Raw genomic sequence first — 15,418 nt, forward strand, 5'->3', positions numbered from 1 at the left:
GCACAAAGATGACCCTACCTTAAATAATTCAAACTCCTTCTTTGGCATCAACAGCTATCAATGCACAAAGGATATTTGCAATTAAAATAAATGCATAAGCATCCACTAGGATGGAAATTACTAGCTCTTAGTAAATAAGCAGGAAAAAAACTTACAGGAGAAGATTTTTCTATATCTCTACTTTGCTACATTTCTCTTTTGTTACATCTCTATTTTGCTTTATCTCTGTATCTTTATTTTCTTGTTTTACTCTATGCAATACAGAAATGAACTTCAGCCTGTAGAAGAAATATTAACCTTTTGACATTGGTAGCCTGTGCAGACATTTTAGCTTTGCTGTGAATCTCTTTCTCTTTACATACTTCAATAAAAAGCTTCTCTTCTACTGAGCAAACAGTACCTGGATGGCACGGGTGTACACAGGTTCTGGCAATCCCAGACCACCTTCATAATTCCTCAGAGGGTCCAGAATGTTGTTTGGCACAAAGCCTGTATTGCCGCTTTTATTCCGGACCTTCCACCACTGCTTCCTATCATCCAGAATCTGAAATAATTTGTTAAAATAATTACATATATTTCCTGATGGTACTTACACAGTGCATCATTTCCAAACAAAATCATAGCCAGGTTCTTTGGCTGCCAACAGACCTTGTGCTGCTGTCACCTGGAAGCCACTGTAGGCTCCCTTGATTACCACTGTAACCAATGCTATAAGGTAGAAAGGATATGGAAGTAAAATAAACCTGTGTAAACTCAGATACATATAGGACAACACAGCAGAGTTAAAATCAAGTACTTGTGCAGAGAGGCTTGCATCTCTACAACCTACATGCTGCTGGCAAAAGGAGAATCTACTAAAAGACCATGGAAAAGATGATAAAAATGTGGAGAGAGTGCACTTCTGAGTAAGGAGAAAACTGGGGCAGGAAAGATAGCAGAAATCTGGGTTCTGGCTACCTGAGTGTAGCCTTACACAAAACACTTTTTTCTGTTTCTTCTTCCCTTCTACATTCATCTGCCTCTCACAGTACCAATAGCTTCTAGGATGGTCTTTCACTCTGCCCTTTGCATAGGCATGTAGTGCTTGCCAGAGCCAATTATTTACATACTACTGAATGATGTTTCAAAAGCTATACTAGAGATGACAGAAGAAATACACAGTTATATTTACAGCACTGGTCTCTAGAGAAATGAGTCATAACTATCATAAATCCATGTTTTCTTTCTGCAAAAATGTTACCTCTACAATCTCTTCTTTCAGGACAGAAAGCTCACTGTTGTTTCTTGCCATAAATTCATACTTGCATTTGGCATATTTCTTGGACTGTGTTTTATTGTGTGCCTCATAGTTTCTGCAATGCAAAGATCAAACATTCAGTGAGATGTTCAAGCATGTAAAACCACAAACAACCAGCTGCAAAACATTTACACACACACAAAAAAGGAGATAGCTTGTTGCTCTTACAGAACTCTCTCTTCAAATTATATTGACTAAATATTCATACAACAACAACAACAAAAAAAAAAAAGAGTAAAAAAAGTGTATATGTACGATACCATATTAGATTTGCAAGTGACATTGTTTTAAGATAAATATGCACACTACATTTAGTCTGTTTTCCTATACAGAACAACAGAAGATTAAATGATCATTTGCTATACTAATGAGTACTCGGTAACTCGCGCTTTGCACAAAATTGTATTGCTAGTATTTATAACAAATAAAGCTTCAAGTCACAATTGACATTGCTACCAATGGAAATACATCCTATTTAAAAAACACTTTCCTCTGTAGGCCATTTCTCTTAATTGTCCATAAGATATCATTACCGCTAAGAACCTCAAATTATTGCATCAATTATAAATGTGGAATTACTTCTAGGCAGTTAAGAACAGTTCTTTGTAGAATTAAGCATACCACAGTATACCTCAGCAGCTCTCTTTTCTTTGAGGAAAAATCTGTTCAGATAACCTTTGGGTAACAAGTTACTAGTTTCTTTAATGTGCCACCTCTTCAAATTGAGAAATCCCCCAAGCCCCTCAAAACACATCGGAAAGAAACAGTAACATTATTCACCTGTTGCAAATGACACCCAACAACCCAAATCCGTATCAAGCAGTAAAGTTAAATAAATAAAAATATAATTAAAAAAACAACAACACAACAGTTAAAATGTTGCACAAACAAGGGCTTGCCATACAACATCACAGCACAGGGATACAAATGCTGATGGTTGCTGATGTTTGTGCTGTGTAACCACGGCTCCCAGGTGTGTGTCTCAGGAATCCAGTAGTTACCTAGCTATTGCATGGCTGTGGAGAACTGTCTCACTTGAATTGAAGAACAGAACAAAGAAACAGTCATATTTAGATTGAAAATGTATTATTTGGAAAGAAAGACAAAACACTCAGAGACTTCGAGCACTTAAAGAGAGTGAAAAACATGGGATGAACCACAGCCTGCAGAATACCTGTTATGAGGTTTAGAGACCTGTGAGTAATCCCAATTGTTTCACCCACCCACTCAAAATTTATACAATTTTGAAGTGCTATGACTAACACAACTTAAAGAGTGGTTTACTTTTAGACCGCCTTTCCAAACCCAGTTTACTAACTCTGTCTTCCTAACTTGTCCACAGCAATCTAACCTGATCCCTCCATACAACATAACTTAGGAAGAATTAAAAAAATCAAGAGCAGCATCCCCAGCACATTGGCTGGACAGTAGTTGTACACTTATTAAGAGACCACAACTTTTCAAAGCTAGCTTAATGTGCTAAGGAGTTTACTTGAGGGACAGATATCCCCCTCAAGGCTGCACGAGAGCCTGGTGGATCGCATGGGGTCCCAAGGTGTTATTCCCCAAACGGCAGCACAAGAACAAACTATATGGCATACGAATTTGAAACATGATACAACTTAGTGAAAAAAATGGCTCAGTACTCTTTCAGCATCAGAGAGAGCCCCTGGTATAGCTAGTAACATGCTCTAAGTTTATGATCCTGACACTTAGTCTAAGTCATCCAAAGAAAGCATGCCTTACTGGAGGTCCTGGCGCCTTGGAATAAGACTCACTGAAGGTCCCCGTGGTTACAGGTTCCTTGCACAATGCGTAACCTACCTGTCCCTCTGCAGACACTGGGTGGCTCAGTCACTGTCTTCAGACTGCTCATAAGGAAAGCCAGCTTTCAACAAGCACCAGAAAACGGTGGCTGAAATATTCAGCTTCTATTTCTCACTCCTTCCCCAAAACCCACTCCTGCTTATTCACAGGTGCTTTAAAATTTATCTTCAAATGGAATTTACTTAGGGTAATGCATATGAATAGCTTTCATATACTTAGCTTTACTTTCATTCAGTAACAAACTCCTACTGGGCTCATGTTGTGTGCCTCAAGAGCCAATTAATAAAAGGAAGTTCATGCTGGGCTGGACAGGGACATAGTGGCTCACTGTACATGTCTGCATCAGTGCTAGCCATCTAGACTCCCTCCTACCATCAACTGTGAGAAGCAGGCACCTCCACAGCATGTCTCATTTGACATCTTTCAAAAGACTTCACCTGACATGAACTGCTTCACCCGACACGAAATGCTCTTTTCTCTTTACTTGCTACTAAGGAAGCTTGGATGACTCATTCAGCTGCGGCCAGATACACTGATACCATCAACAGGGCAATGCAATAGTCCCACTCTCTAAACTTGAAAAAGAGGTAGCAGCCTTTGCAAATAATAGTCTTACTCTGAAAGGACAAAATGGGTCTTCTCACATTACAGATGAAAGAGAAAGGAATTTTGAGTGCAGATCATTTAGATTTCAAGCTGAGTGGTCCTCAGACAAGAACTCCAGAAGTAACCAAGTTTGAGAAAATGATTAGAGATGACTACTATGGCTGTTGTTGTAATAAAGAGTTCAGGATGTTCAGGAAAACAATGGAGTCCTCACCCTGCACACCACGTGGGAATTTGTTTGCATGCAGATTAACAACTGGATCTTCTACCAAACATCTCAAAATTAGGGGTTATGCAAAGGTTTGCATCAACAGAGTCACATCGATGCTGTTTTTACCAGCAATATGACACCCAAAACATGGCTTAAGCACCTTCCATGGGAAATCAGTTAAACTACTGTTAATGTAAGGGTATATAACATACACAGTTTGGCGTGGGTGATCAATCCCAGCACCACTTTACTTTCATAGCTTGTACTGGCAGAAATTTTCCACGCAGAGATGGCTGAGACTCCAAGGATCAGTGATTTTCATCATTAAGCTAATCAGACTTAGGCTAAAATGAAGGGAATGAAAGTGCGTGTACAGAAAGATCCTGGTTGCTACACAAACATTTCAGAGCTTTGATCGTAGAAAGAATGGAAGTAAAAATTAGTCACTAGACATGGGCACTTTTGCACTGGCCCAGAACACCCAAAGCAAGGACGCTAACAGGGCAGCAAGTGAGCAGCTCAGCAAATCAAACAATCATTCAAAACAGACAGATAAATCTCAGAGTGAACTTGTCATTTTTTGTAGTTCAAAAAAAAAAAAAAGAAAAAAAAAGAAAAAAAAGCAAAGAATAGTTTTAAATAAGTGAAACAAAAGCAGAAATAAAGTTTAAACCTGAACAAGAGGATTTTGTGTCCTTAATCAAGTTAGAATTCCACTATATCATTGTTGACAAAAGCATGAATTTCACAGCATACATAAACACAGCAGTTTCATAGAAATGATACTGAAAGAGCCATAAGGATGTACCCTGGAGAAACACAGGCAGACACCTGCTGCAGTCAGAGCGGCTGCCTTACAGAAATACGGGTCTGCTCCCGGCACAACCTGAGGCCAACAGAGACACCACCACCCCAATAGCCACAAGTCAGTAAGTCGGGACAGTTATCCACAGCACCACATATGCCATTGACTCAGTGTTACCTATCTACATGGCGGCTAACAGTTTGCTTAAAGGCAGCAACAGCCGCCCCTTGGTCCAGCAGAGGCCCTCTTTTGTACACTGTGTTACTGAATGCGTACCCATCGGCTGGAGGGTAGTCGGGAACACTGGGAGGCTGCAAGACAAAATAAAGACAAAGCCACAAAGGGGATTAGTGTCATGCACTGCAACGTGCTGCTTCCCCTGACCCATGGCACTGCGCTCCCTGCCAGCACTCACACGGCCTTGCTCTCAGGTGCTCATAGTTCTGCTATGAAAAGTTAATAGCTTCTGCGTTTCAAATACGTACACAGAGAGATCAAAAGGATAAGAATAAAAGAATTTCTATCCAAAGTCATCCGCTGCATTAATATTGCAGTAGATATTCTTGAGAGAAAACAGTTCTCCAGGGCAAGGTCCATGCCCTCTCTTACATATTGCTACAGCAACACAGGTCATAAGCAATGCCTGAGTGGCTTTAAAATAAACTGCACTAAGCAGCTGTTCTGAGCTCCTGTTCTAAATGAACGCTAAGCCAGAAAACTTCAGCTAGCTAAACATACATCTGCATAACAAATAAAAGCTTCCAAGTAAAATTATCATCCCACTGCAGGATCATAATATCAATTGCCTCATTTATGTTAGTTATGCTCTTATTGAACGTGGTTGAAGTCAAAGAAGGGATGTGAAAAGGAAGGTAATACTCTGTAATTAAGGATTTTAATTAAAGAAAACAATCACAATTTATTACAAGCATACATATAAGAATATTCAAACACTTGGAAAATTCCTTTTAAACAGCAGTCCTTAAAAAAAATCCAACTTTAAATCCAGCAATGATACTTTGGTCCTACTAAGGATTACTTTAATGTCCATTTCCCAAAAGATAAAATGAGCAGTTCATTTCCAGAGATTATGAAATTGAAGATGTCCATTTTAGATCTTTATCTCATGACACCATTCAGTTGCACAACGAGATAAAACAGCTGACAGCCATCACAAATCACCAGATCTCTAAAGCCTGGCTTTTTTTCTTGCTATGTGACTACAGAAAAGCCCACTTATTTCTAAGTGCTGACTTGGCACCCAGAGAGACACTTTGCAACGGGGCTGAGTGTTTGTGACATTGAAAACAGTACAGAAAAAACAACAACACAGCAATAACAACAACAAAAAAACAAAATCGACAGACAGACAATTCTTAAAAGCACCATTATTAAAATCTCTTTGAAAAAAAATCTCTCAAGTGTCACTGACTTTATGTCTCAGATCAAAAGACCTGCAGGAAGCAGGAACTTGTTTTTACTTCACACAAGAATTACTTGCGTTGCCTTACACTCACTGAACTCTCCTCATCAGTTCCCTGCCATGTGAAGTCTCCATGGCTGAATTGAAGGGACCTCGAGGCCCACCCAGACCCAACCCCCTACCATAGGCTAGGCTGCCCCCACCAGCTCAGGCTGTCCAGGGCCCCATGCAACCTGGCCCTGAATGCCTCCAGGGATGGGGCACACACAACTTCTCTGGGCAGCTGGGCCAGGGCCTCACTGCCCTTTGAGTAAAGAATTTGTTCCTAACATCTAGCCTAAATCTCCCATATTTTAGTTTAAAGCAATTCCCCCTAGTCCTATCAGTATTAGACCGTGCAAAAAGTTGGTCTCCCTCCTGTTTATAAGCCCCCTTTAAGAACTGGAAGGCCACAGTGAGGTCTCCTTGGAGCCTCCTCTTCTCCAGGCTGAACTAGTACAGCTTCCTCATCCTAACTTCATAGGAGAGGTTCTCCAGCCCTTTGATCATCTTCATGGCTTCCTCCGGACCTGCTCCAACAGCTCCATGTTGGAGCAGGTCAAAGTCCTTCTGGGGCTTGAGGTCCCAGGCCTGGATGTGGTACTGCAGGTGGGCAATCACCTCCCACTACCTGCTGGCCACCCCTCTGTTGGTGCTGTCCAGGAAAAAGCAGTTGGCTCTCATTTTTCCAGCACTCTTTTGTTAAATAAGCTTTCATGACAGACCTATAAAATAATAATTCTTCTGGTATCATGGACTCCAGGGAGCTCCTTTTGCTGCAGACATTTTGCACTGGCGCAGCTTTTCCAGCTGAGCACCTAGCACATTTCACAGCTATTGAGCAGCTCAGCACTTCTCCCCTAAGGGATGTGCTAAGGAGGCACTGGCGTGGGAAGTCAGAGTACCAAGGTTAAATGACTTGCTCATCTTGAATGGAATTGTGAAACCAAGGCTTGACATCACAGGTGCCAGTTACACAGATGTCTTCAATGAATTATGACTATTATTATGATTCTTATTATTATTATTAATATCATTGTTATTACTCTTATTTAGTCCTTTGAAGACTAAATAGCAGTCAGCACACCTACCAATCCAACCAAAACACCTCAGTTTATTTGCCCCCTCAAAATATTTATTTCAACTTATATGCTAATTCAATGTATGTAGTATATTTCTTCACCAATGATCAAATCATAATAAAGCTGCCTCTATTTTTCAATATTTTTTTGCACATTTCACATGATCAAAGCGGAGAAAAGACTGTGATTTTTGTTTGTTTTGTTGTTTTGGTTTGTGGGCTTTGTTGTTGTTGTTGTTTTTAACTTACAGGGAGCACAACATAAAAAAAAAACACACCTGCATGGCAATGTAGAACAGCAGTGAAACAAAGTTTGATGAGGCTTTTTTGGGAGATAAGTATGGAGTTGGGTGAGGGCAACAGCTACATTTCATTTTATTGTGACCATTAACCCTATAAATGCTTTCTTCAATTAAAAAAGATATATATATATATATATATATATAGGGAAAAACTAAGATGTATTTATTCTTGTGAATCCTATTAGGTATAAGGACAAGCAGTGCTTTTAGTAATCAAAAATGAACCACGTTAGCCTCCTTCGCTTGGCTAACTTTTCATGTAGCGTATGCTTTTAAGTGGAAATTTTCATCAAAATAAAGTTTGTTACAGCTTCTCCACAGGTAGTTTTGATAAACTTTTGCTAGAGAAGCTTTTTAGTCTCCAAGACAACTTAAGAGAGTTGCTCTGCAAGAGAAAGTCATCCCACAAAATCTGATAAACAGTACATGATGAACTCAACTTTACCAGGCTAAGACTGAATACACCTCCCATACCTGAGAAAAATACCCTAACCATAAAAATATTCTAAATTTTGATTGTTTTCATAATGAAAGCTGTATGAGATAGAAACTGCTTTTCCTTTTTAGCTTCTGCCAGCCCCAAGCCCCATCCCTGTGCAGATGCTCAGGACCAGCCAGCACAGTGCAAAGTGGCCAGCTACTCCCCCAGGACAGGGCAAATGCTCATGGCAGCAATTCAACACTAGAAAGCTGAACCGTGCTCAAAACCAGCAATAGCAACTATGACAAATATTTCTTGAAAGCACGGTATTCAGGTGATTCTTCTGAAATCTTTCCCTTGAATCTTCCTTTCTATATTCAATTTTTGTCACTAGTATACTTTTATAACGATGCTCTTGATAGATCTATAATCTTAGCATTGAAATGTACTCTGAATGCAGTACTGCTATAAATTGCTCAAGGGAGATATGAAAGTCTATGGATTGAACTTAGAAAATTGTCAGCTATGCTTCCATTTCATCATAGTTAACAGGGGAACTTGGACAGCAAAATCTTTGAATTAAACTAAAGCTATTGCAATATATTAAATTTTTAAATTTAAGCTCATTTCCCCCTAAAACAAAAAACTTCCTAAATAAAATCTTTGACGTGTTTAAAGTGGCAATAGGGGTTTTTTTCATTGTTTGCATTCTTGCACATGGATGCACATTTGACAACTCCCTCATTCAAATTCTTCTTAAAATATATATAGTCAAAATCAATGGAACCTGAAGGCACAGGACAAGAATCAAAACAAACTTTAGGGGCTTAGATTGTCCTCCCAGCTGATGTGGGAAAATGCACCAAGTTCAAGGAGGGCAGTAGGCAGTTTCCTTCTATTTTTCCTATTCACATTTTGGTGGCTGAACAGATATTTGGTTTCATATAGCTTTTCTGTAAGAACACTGAGCTTGCACTGATGTAGCAGAGAGTGATCACTCCTACAGCAACCCAGAAGATTTTTATCTATGAAAAAGTAGTTGATTCTGCTTTTCACTAATTTACAAAACATTGTCAGTTAACCTACCTCAGTTGATAATCTTTTTATTTCTTGCTTCCGTTGTTGCTCTGCAAAGTTTGCCACAGACTCAGCCAAATTATTGAGTTCTTGCTCATTTGGAGCTCCCATGAAGTTCAGCAAAGGAGGTTCCCAACCATTTCGGAAACGGGGAACATAAGGTGGAATGAACTGGTCTTTGGGCCAGTCCGCTCTGCATGAAAAGTAAATTAGAGATCTTTATCAAGGCTCATATGAATATTACTTTCATAGGTTTCCTAAAAAATGAAATACATTTTAATATCACAGTAAAGAAGAGAGGCTGGGATTACTGTACAGACACAATTGTGTTAGACCACAGAAAATTTGCAGAAAATATTTAGTGACCATAACTACTTTTCTGCAAGGCATAGCAAGGAGCAAACTGTTCCTGCCATAATGACTTGTCTGTGCTAAAACAAAACAAATTTCTGGCTTGCAGCAAAGGATGAGTAATAAAAGAATCAATCACAAACACATCTAAGATTTGTTATAACTGTTAGATAGGAAAGAAGTGCTGTGCTGCAATGTTTTGTTTGTGTTAAAGAACCAAGCAAAAGACTTCAAAGAAACTGCCTACTTTATATGAAAGACTGAAAGTAGACATGTAGGTCACTCCGAAAGTAACACCTCCTATTTATTTCCATGGAAACTACAGCAGATACAAAGAGCAGAATAAAACTCATTCGTAGTGCAAATTCTCAGCTACTCAAAATACTATTTTTCAACAGTCACAACCATTAGCTATGCATTTTCACCAGCGATGAACAACAGCCCGCATGCTGTGCTCAAAAAAATCTGCACCAATGGAGGTGACTCTCTGTCACCACTGATGAAATGCACCACGCACCACATCACTGCTCACATCCACTGTTTGGTCTTCAGAAACATTCAGTGAGAGTCACTGAATGCCAATGGGTGCCATCTTCTCCACATGGAGGAATTCCATGTAACACACCTTTGCTTCATACGCACTTCCATGTCTAACACCATTCTGTCAGACTGCCCCTCTGCTGCCATCTGTCACACAGGAACAAAATGTAACTGAATACTGGTGGGAAGTTCAACCTCTACTGCCATATCACCAACATCACCTCTGATGTATACCAGAGGACCAGTATAATAAAATAGGAGGCATTACTTTTGGAGCAGCCTTTGCATGAAGCAAGGAAGGTTAGGGCGCTGAGCTACACCTTAAGGAAGGAGTTAGCTTATAGTGCAATGTAAAGAACTCTGCATTCTCCAGGGCATAAGAATTATCATCACATTTACTCTTTAATAGTCAAGTCTAATCTTAGAATAGTCTATTATTTTTTAGCACTTAATTCCCATTCTTTACTGTAATACACAGTACCTAAATTAATGCTTTCATGCTCTGCCTTTGCACCATGCATGACATACTCTCCTGCGAAATAAATTACTGTATCTTCACAGTGGAACAAGAAATGGGAACATACATTACATTGTCTTGGTCTCACTGTTGACACTGTTCAAAATTAAGGGGCACATGCTGCCAGTCACACAAGTCGCAGGACCAGTCAGCAATTATGAGCCCATTGGCAGAGTTGAGCTAGGTCAGTAACCCTCACGTTTCAACAATCATATATCTTACTAAACTGCTCCATAATGTACCTCTGCATACTGAGATCAGACAGACTATAATTTCTAATCTTCACAGGTCAACCAGTAGTATTCTAAGTGCTTCATTCTTTGTGCAGTATGAGCTACTTCTCTTTCAATTACACTTTTTTCAGGATGGAATAAATGAATTATTAAGGTATTTCCTAAGATGAGAAGCCCAACGTTTTACACAATAATCCATTTTCCCTGCAAGAGGCTCCAGTGCTACGCAGATTTCTACAGCAAGCCCACCATGATGCAGCCAGCAGCTGTGAAGCCAGCAAGCTCTGAGTAGGTAAAGGTAAGCTGTGCTGAGATCAACTCTCTGGCAATCACAAGGATCTCTAATTGCTTTTTCTAGCCCATTTTGTAGCTTGCATGCTTAATCATTGTCACGTGTTCTCATCTACTACAGATTACAGAGTTAAAACACATTTTGTTAATCTTTTTTTTTTTTTGCATATTTTACTTAGCTAGGTAATTTCAAACCATATACACACTTCAAAAATAACAAATACATAAACAAAGTAAATTTTAGTGAAATCTCACTGCGACAGCAAATCAATTAATTGGGACTTTTATGGGTATGCAGGTGTAACACAAATCAGCCCATAAACATTCTTTAAAAGTTTAAGCACTTTCCTTATAGCATTATGATGCTTTTAAAGAAGCATTGAAATTGAAAATAGAAATCTGTATCCCCTTTTACATATTTTTTTCATTTATTGCAACTTCTTCCAACTGATTTTTAACCAATTTCAGACTGGTTGGGTTGTGAAAATAAGGGTGGAAAGCAACTGGAAGCATGAAACAGATAGTTAAGAAAAAGAAATGATGGTATAAATTTACATAATTTAGTCTCTACTCCTTATTCTGTGAAGAAAAAAAAAACATTCTGTCTGTATTTGCTCCCTCCACACACAAAACCAAGCCATTCAGTAGTCCCGGTGAGGCTAAGGGGCTCCTTTCCAAAGAGTTTAAATAATAGTTGTGAGGAACAGTCCAAAGCCCATTAAACTGCTATTGAGTTTGCTGGGTGTGGATCATCTGGTTAAGACTGTGTCAATAAATGTGAAATTATTCTCACCTGGCTTTGGTCCATGTGTCACCCAATGACATCCATAACTGCCCTTCCTCGCTCGTGACAGTATATTGTAGGAAGTCTATGGTATCTTTTGTTAGGAGGGGACTTAGTACTGTACTGGCAAGCTCTGGACCTCCTGTTGTCTGCACCACCTAAATCAAAATATTAAAATAATACAAAGAATACACACATAATAAAGGAAGTTACAATTAATATGTTACTTACATTAATGCTAGGAAACATTTACGACTCAATAAATAAACAAATTCTGAGAAGCTAACTTGTCCTTAAGTCCTGTGGATGGATGAAGTAAAACCATTTATTGCAGAAGGACTGCTGTTCTGGTCACCTTTATATTTAGACCCACTTCTGTCAATGTTATTTTAATCTACTAATCAAAATAACACATACTTTAATTGAACTGGCACACAGTTACGCTTCCAACTTGCCTCCTGCATTATGTACATTATTTCTTTATTTGGTTTATTAAAATTATAATGGCTAACTGCAATACAAACAAAGATAAAGATGTTTTAAACATATGTATATATGCATATATATATATATATTAGATGTTAATGTGCAAAAAGGATAAAACTTGTTTTCTAAAGAGATCTTCATCCTTGGGTGAAGATACACATGAATACACATTTCTCCATTGTAGCTCTCCAGGGACACTTTTTAATCTCATTATTCCTGGAAAGAATTTAGATCATACAAGAATTGTGAAGGAAAATACCTAAAAAATTACAAAAGCTTACCATATGTAGTGGGGTAAAGAGAAAATGAACCAGTTCAGCTGCACTAGGATTCTGGATATGGAACTTTAATTTGGCCTAAGGTAAAGGAAAAATGACAAATTTTAAGATATAATTAACATTTATGACAATAAATACTTCAGGTAAAAATGACTGTCCCAAGTGAGAGCAGAGGTCCATCTAAGTTGTATGTTTTGTCTCCAACATCAGCTAAGAGAAAGTGTTAAGGGAAGTATGAGAAGGAACAAGGCAAACATAAAATATCTGGGAAAAAATTTTATATATATCCACCAGCAATTTTCTCAGGGACTTCTTCAAGTAAAATTACAAAATGCTATTGTTTTGTATTAAAAGTCATTGATGGATTCTTCTCTTCAATAAATTCATACAATTGCTTTTGAATCCATATAAATCTTAGCATATATTGCACAAATAAGAAGTACAATTGAATTGTATGTATTGTCAAGAAGCATCTCATTTGAAAATATGCCACCTCTTGGTTTCATTAATACCCTGTAGTTCTTCTCTAAAAAGAAAACTGAGCAATCATTCTTTCCTCACTTTTTCCAGTGATGCTCATAACCATTCACACATTTATTACATTCTCCCTCTTTTTCGTCTTTCTCCAAACTGAAGAAAAGTCTATAATCATTTCTTACAGCATTCTTATTCTCTCTCCATTTTCTTCAATTTCACTGTCCAGGGAACAAGATAAAGTCAGTGAACCTAATGGTATATTGATGCTCTTTATTTGTTGGTTTTTTTTTTTTTTTGTTTGTTTTTTGTCTTTTCTTCCTAATAGCTCTTAACATTCTTTTTTTAGAAAGAAAAGACAAGCAGGGTAGGAGGGATGGGAGAGTTGCCATCTATGCTAAGAGGAGCTTAGATTAGAAAGAGCTGTCTCCAGAAAACAGCCATTATAAGTTTGAGAGCTTGTGGGTTAGAATTAGGGACCAGACTAATAAGGGACATCTGGTGGCTGGGATCTACTACAGGCAGCCTGATCAAAGGGAGCCTGTTGATGAGACCTTCTTGCTTCAGCTGCAAGAAGCATTATGCTTGCAAGCTCTCATCCTGATGGCAGATTCTAACCACCTGGATGTCTGCTGGGAAAGCAACAAGGTGAACTGCCAGCAATGAGGATAACTTCCTGCTCCAAGTATCAGACAAACCAACATGAGATGAAGCATTCCTGGACATGATGCTCATCACTGCACAGGAGATCATTAAAGAGGTTAAGTCTGGAGGCAGACTGGAACCATAAACAATGATTTTCATGAACGCACTGTCCACCATCAAGCTTTTCCAAGTAAAATGCACATTTAAAAAAAAAAAAAAAAGAAAATGTGCATATTTTCTCTGCTACAGCTTCTTGGAAGATTCCTTTTATTTAGTGATCATAGGCTCTGGAAGTAAGAAGCATTCCAGAAAGTATTTTAAAAAGTTATAGTAGCTTTTATTGCATCTTGCTGTCTGTTCTTCAACCTCCTTTTAGCTAGCCTCATTCCAGCTTTGCATCTAGCCTTCTAGAGTGCACCTCCAAATATAGACAAAAAGAGGATGTATTTTTACTGCTAATAACTTTCTACACATTGTTCTTCATGCGTAACAACTTTCTTTTGGTCTTTCTATAGTTTCCTTTTTGGCAGATGGTAGGAATTTTCTAGAAGCTTCCAGCATAATGTTTTAAAATAGCTTCCATCCTACCGGCAAAGATTTTATTCTTCAGGCTATTCCTTTTATTTTTAAACTACATTCTTCTTCTTTATACAGCTCTCCATATCTGACATAAAGCCCTAGAAAGTGAAATTTCAAGCTTTTGTGGCTTCTTCAATGATACTGAGGCAATGCATTTGTATGGCATTATGAACAGCATTAGAAAATTAGACACCAGATTTTTCTCAGCACTGAAACAAGAACTATTTCTACTCCTGCACAGAAGACAAAGATTTTTATATACAAGTGTTACTAGGTAAAAAATCATTTAAATGCAGTATGAAGTAAGAATGGAAAAACCAAACCAGATTACATTTCTCGGTCTGTCCTTTTTAAAGAGCAGTGGAGACCAAGACCCAGGCTCACAGTTCCCCATATGGTGTGATCATCTCTGCATAGTTTACAGCTGCAGGGATTTAAAGTCCGCTAGGCTTCTCTACACAGACAAAGCACTAGGAAAGTTAGAAAAAAAACAGAACACTTTACTGCTTTTCCATAGAAGAGATGGCCTTTGCAGCTCCCTTAAGGAGTCAACAATAAAGCAGCCACACTCTCTTGAACTGCAGGAAATCTCCAAGAAAACCCAACTTAAAAATAACTAAAAAGAAATCTACTGTGGTAGTTACTCTTCCTTCTCTTCAACTTCCACTAGAATTTTAGTTCTTCACTTCCTACTAGTGGAATATGACCCTAGGAAAACCACTGCAGTGCCCAAATGAATTTTTAGCAACAGGGAAAACAAATATCATGTTCTGTGTAACATTAGCTACCTGAGGCAAAAAGAGAGAACATGCCTTTCAACACCATATCTACCTGCTGTTACTTACCAGAAGATTGAAGCCGTGCTTGAACTTTTGGAAGCAGTCAACAAACTCATCTGGAGGTGGTGGTTTTGAACGGAGAGTGAGAACTCCCTCTGGTAAATAAATTGAGATTTTTATACATCCATTCATATTTTACATCATTTCTAAAAATATTACAGACATAGTAAACATATAAAACATACTTCATAAATTTACCTACTTACAAAATGCTGTAAATATAAAACAACTACAGTGAGCATATTCTATAGTCACATCTCTATTCAGTCACTCCCCCCTGGTTTCAAACAGAAGTTTTTAATTAATTTTTAA

The 15,418-nt window shown here is 38.3% G+C and overlaps 1 protein-coding gene across 15 annotated transcripts in view; it reads right to left on the reverse strand.

The window, feature by feature from the left end:
- Positions 1-15,418, reverse strand: part of EPS8 (epidermal growth factor receptor pathway substrate 8) — a 131,236-nt gene that overhangs the window by 18,354 nt on the left and 97,464 nt on the right. For 12 of the 15 annotated variants that reach the window (XM_416405.8, XM_040655645.2, XM_004937962.5 and 9 more), the window contains 7 exons: positions 15,113-15,201; positions 12,573-12,647; positions 11,815-11,963; positions 9,099-9,282; positions 4,924-5,057; positions 1,241-1,352; positions 401-544 (listed from right to left, as the gene is read on the reverse strand). In XM_416405.8, coding sequence (XP_416405.4) covers positions 401-544; positions 1,241-1,352; positions 4,924-5,057; positions 9,099-9,282; positions 11,815-11,963; positions 12,573-12,647; positions 15,113-15,201 — 887 coding nt within the window. The remainder of the gene's footprint in view (positions 1-400; positions 545-1,240; positions 1,353-4,923; positions 5,058-9,098; positions 9,283-11,814; positions 11,964-12,572; positions 12,648-15,112; positions 15,202-15,418) is intronic. The other 3 variants (XM_040655696.2, XM_004937964.5, XM_040655688.2) reach the window with 1 other exon arrangement.

Source organism: Gallus gallus, chromosome 1 (genome assembly GCF_016699485.2).
Source record: "Gallus gallus isolate bGalGal1 chromosome 1, bGalGal1.mat.broiler.GRCg7b, whole genome shotgun sequence".
Taxonomy (NCBI): domain Eukaryota; kingdom Metazoa; phylum Chordata; class Aves; order Galliformes; family Phasianidae; genus Gallus; species Gallus gallus.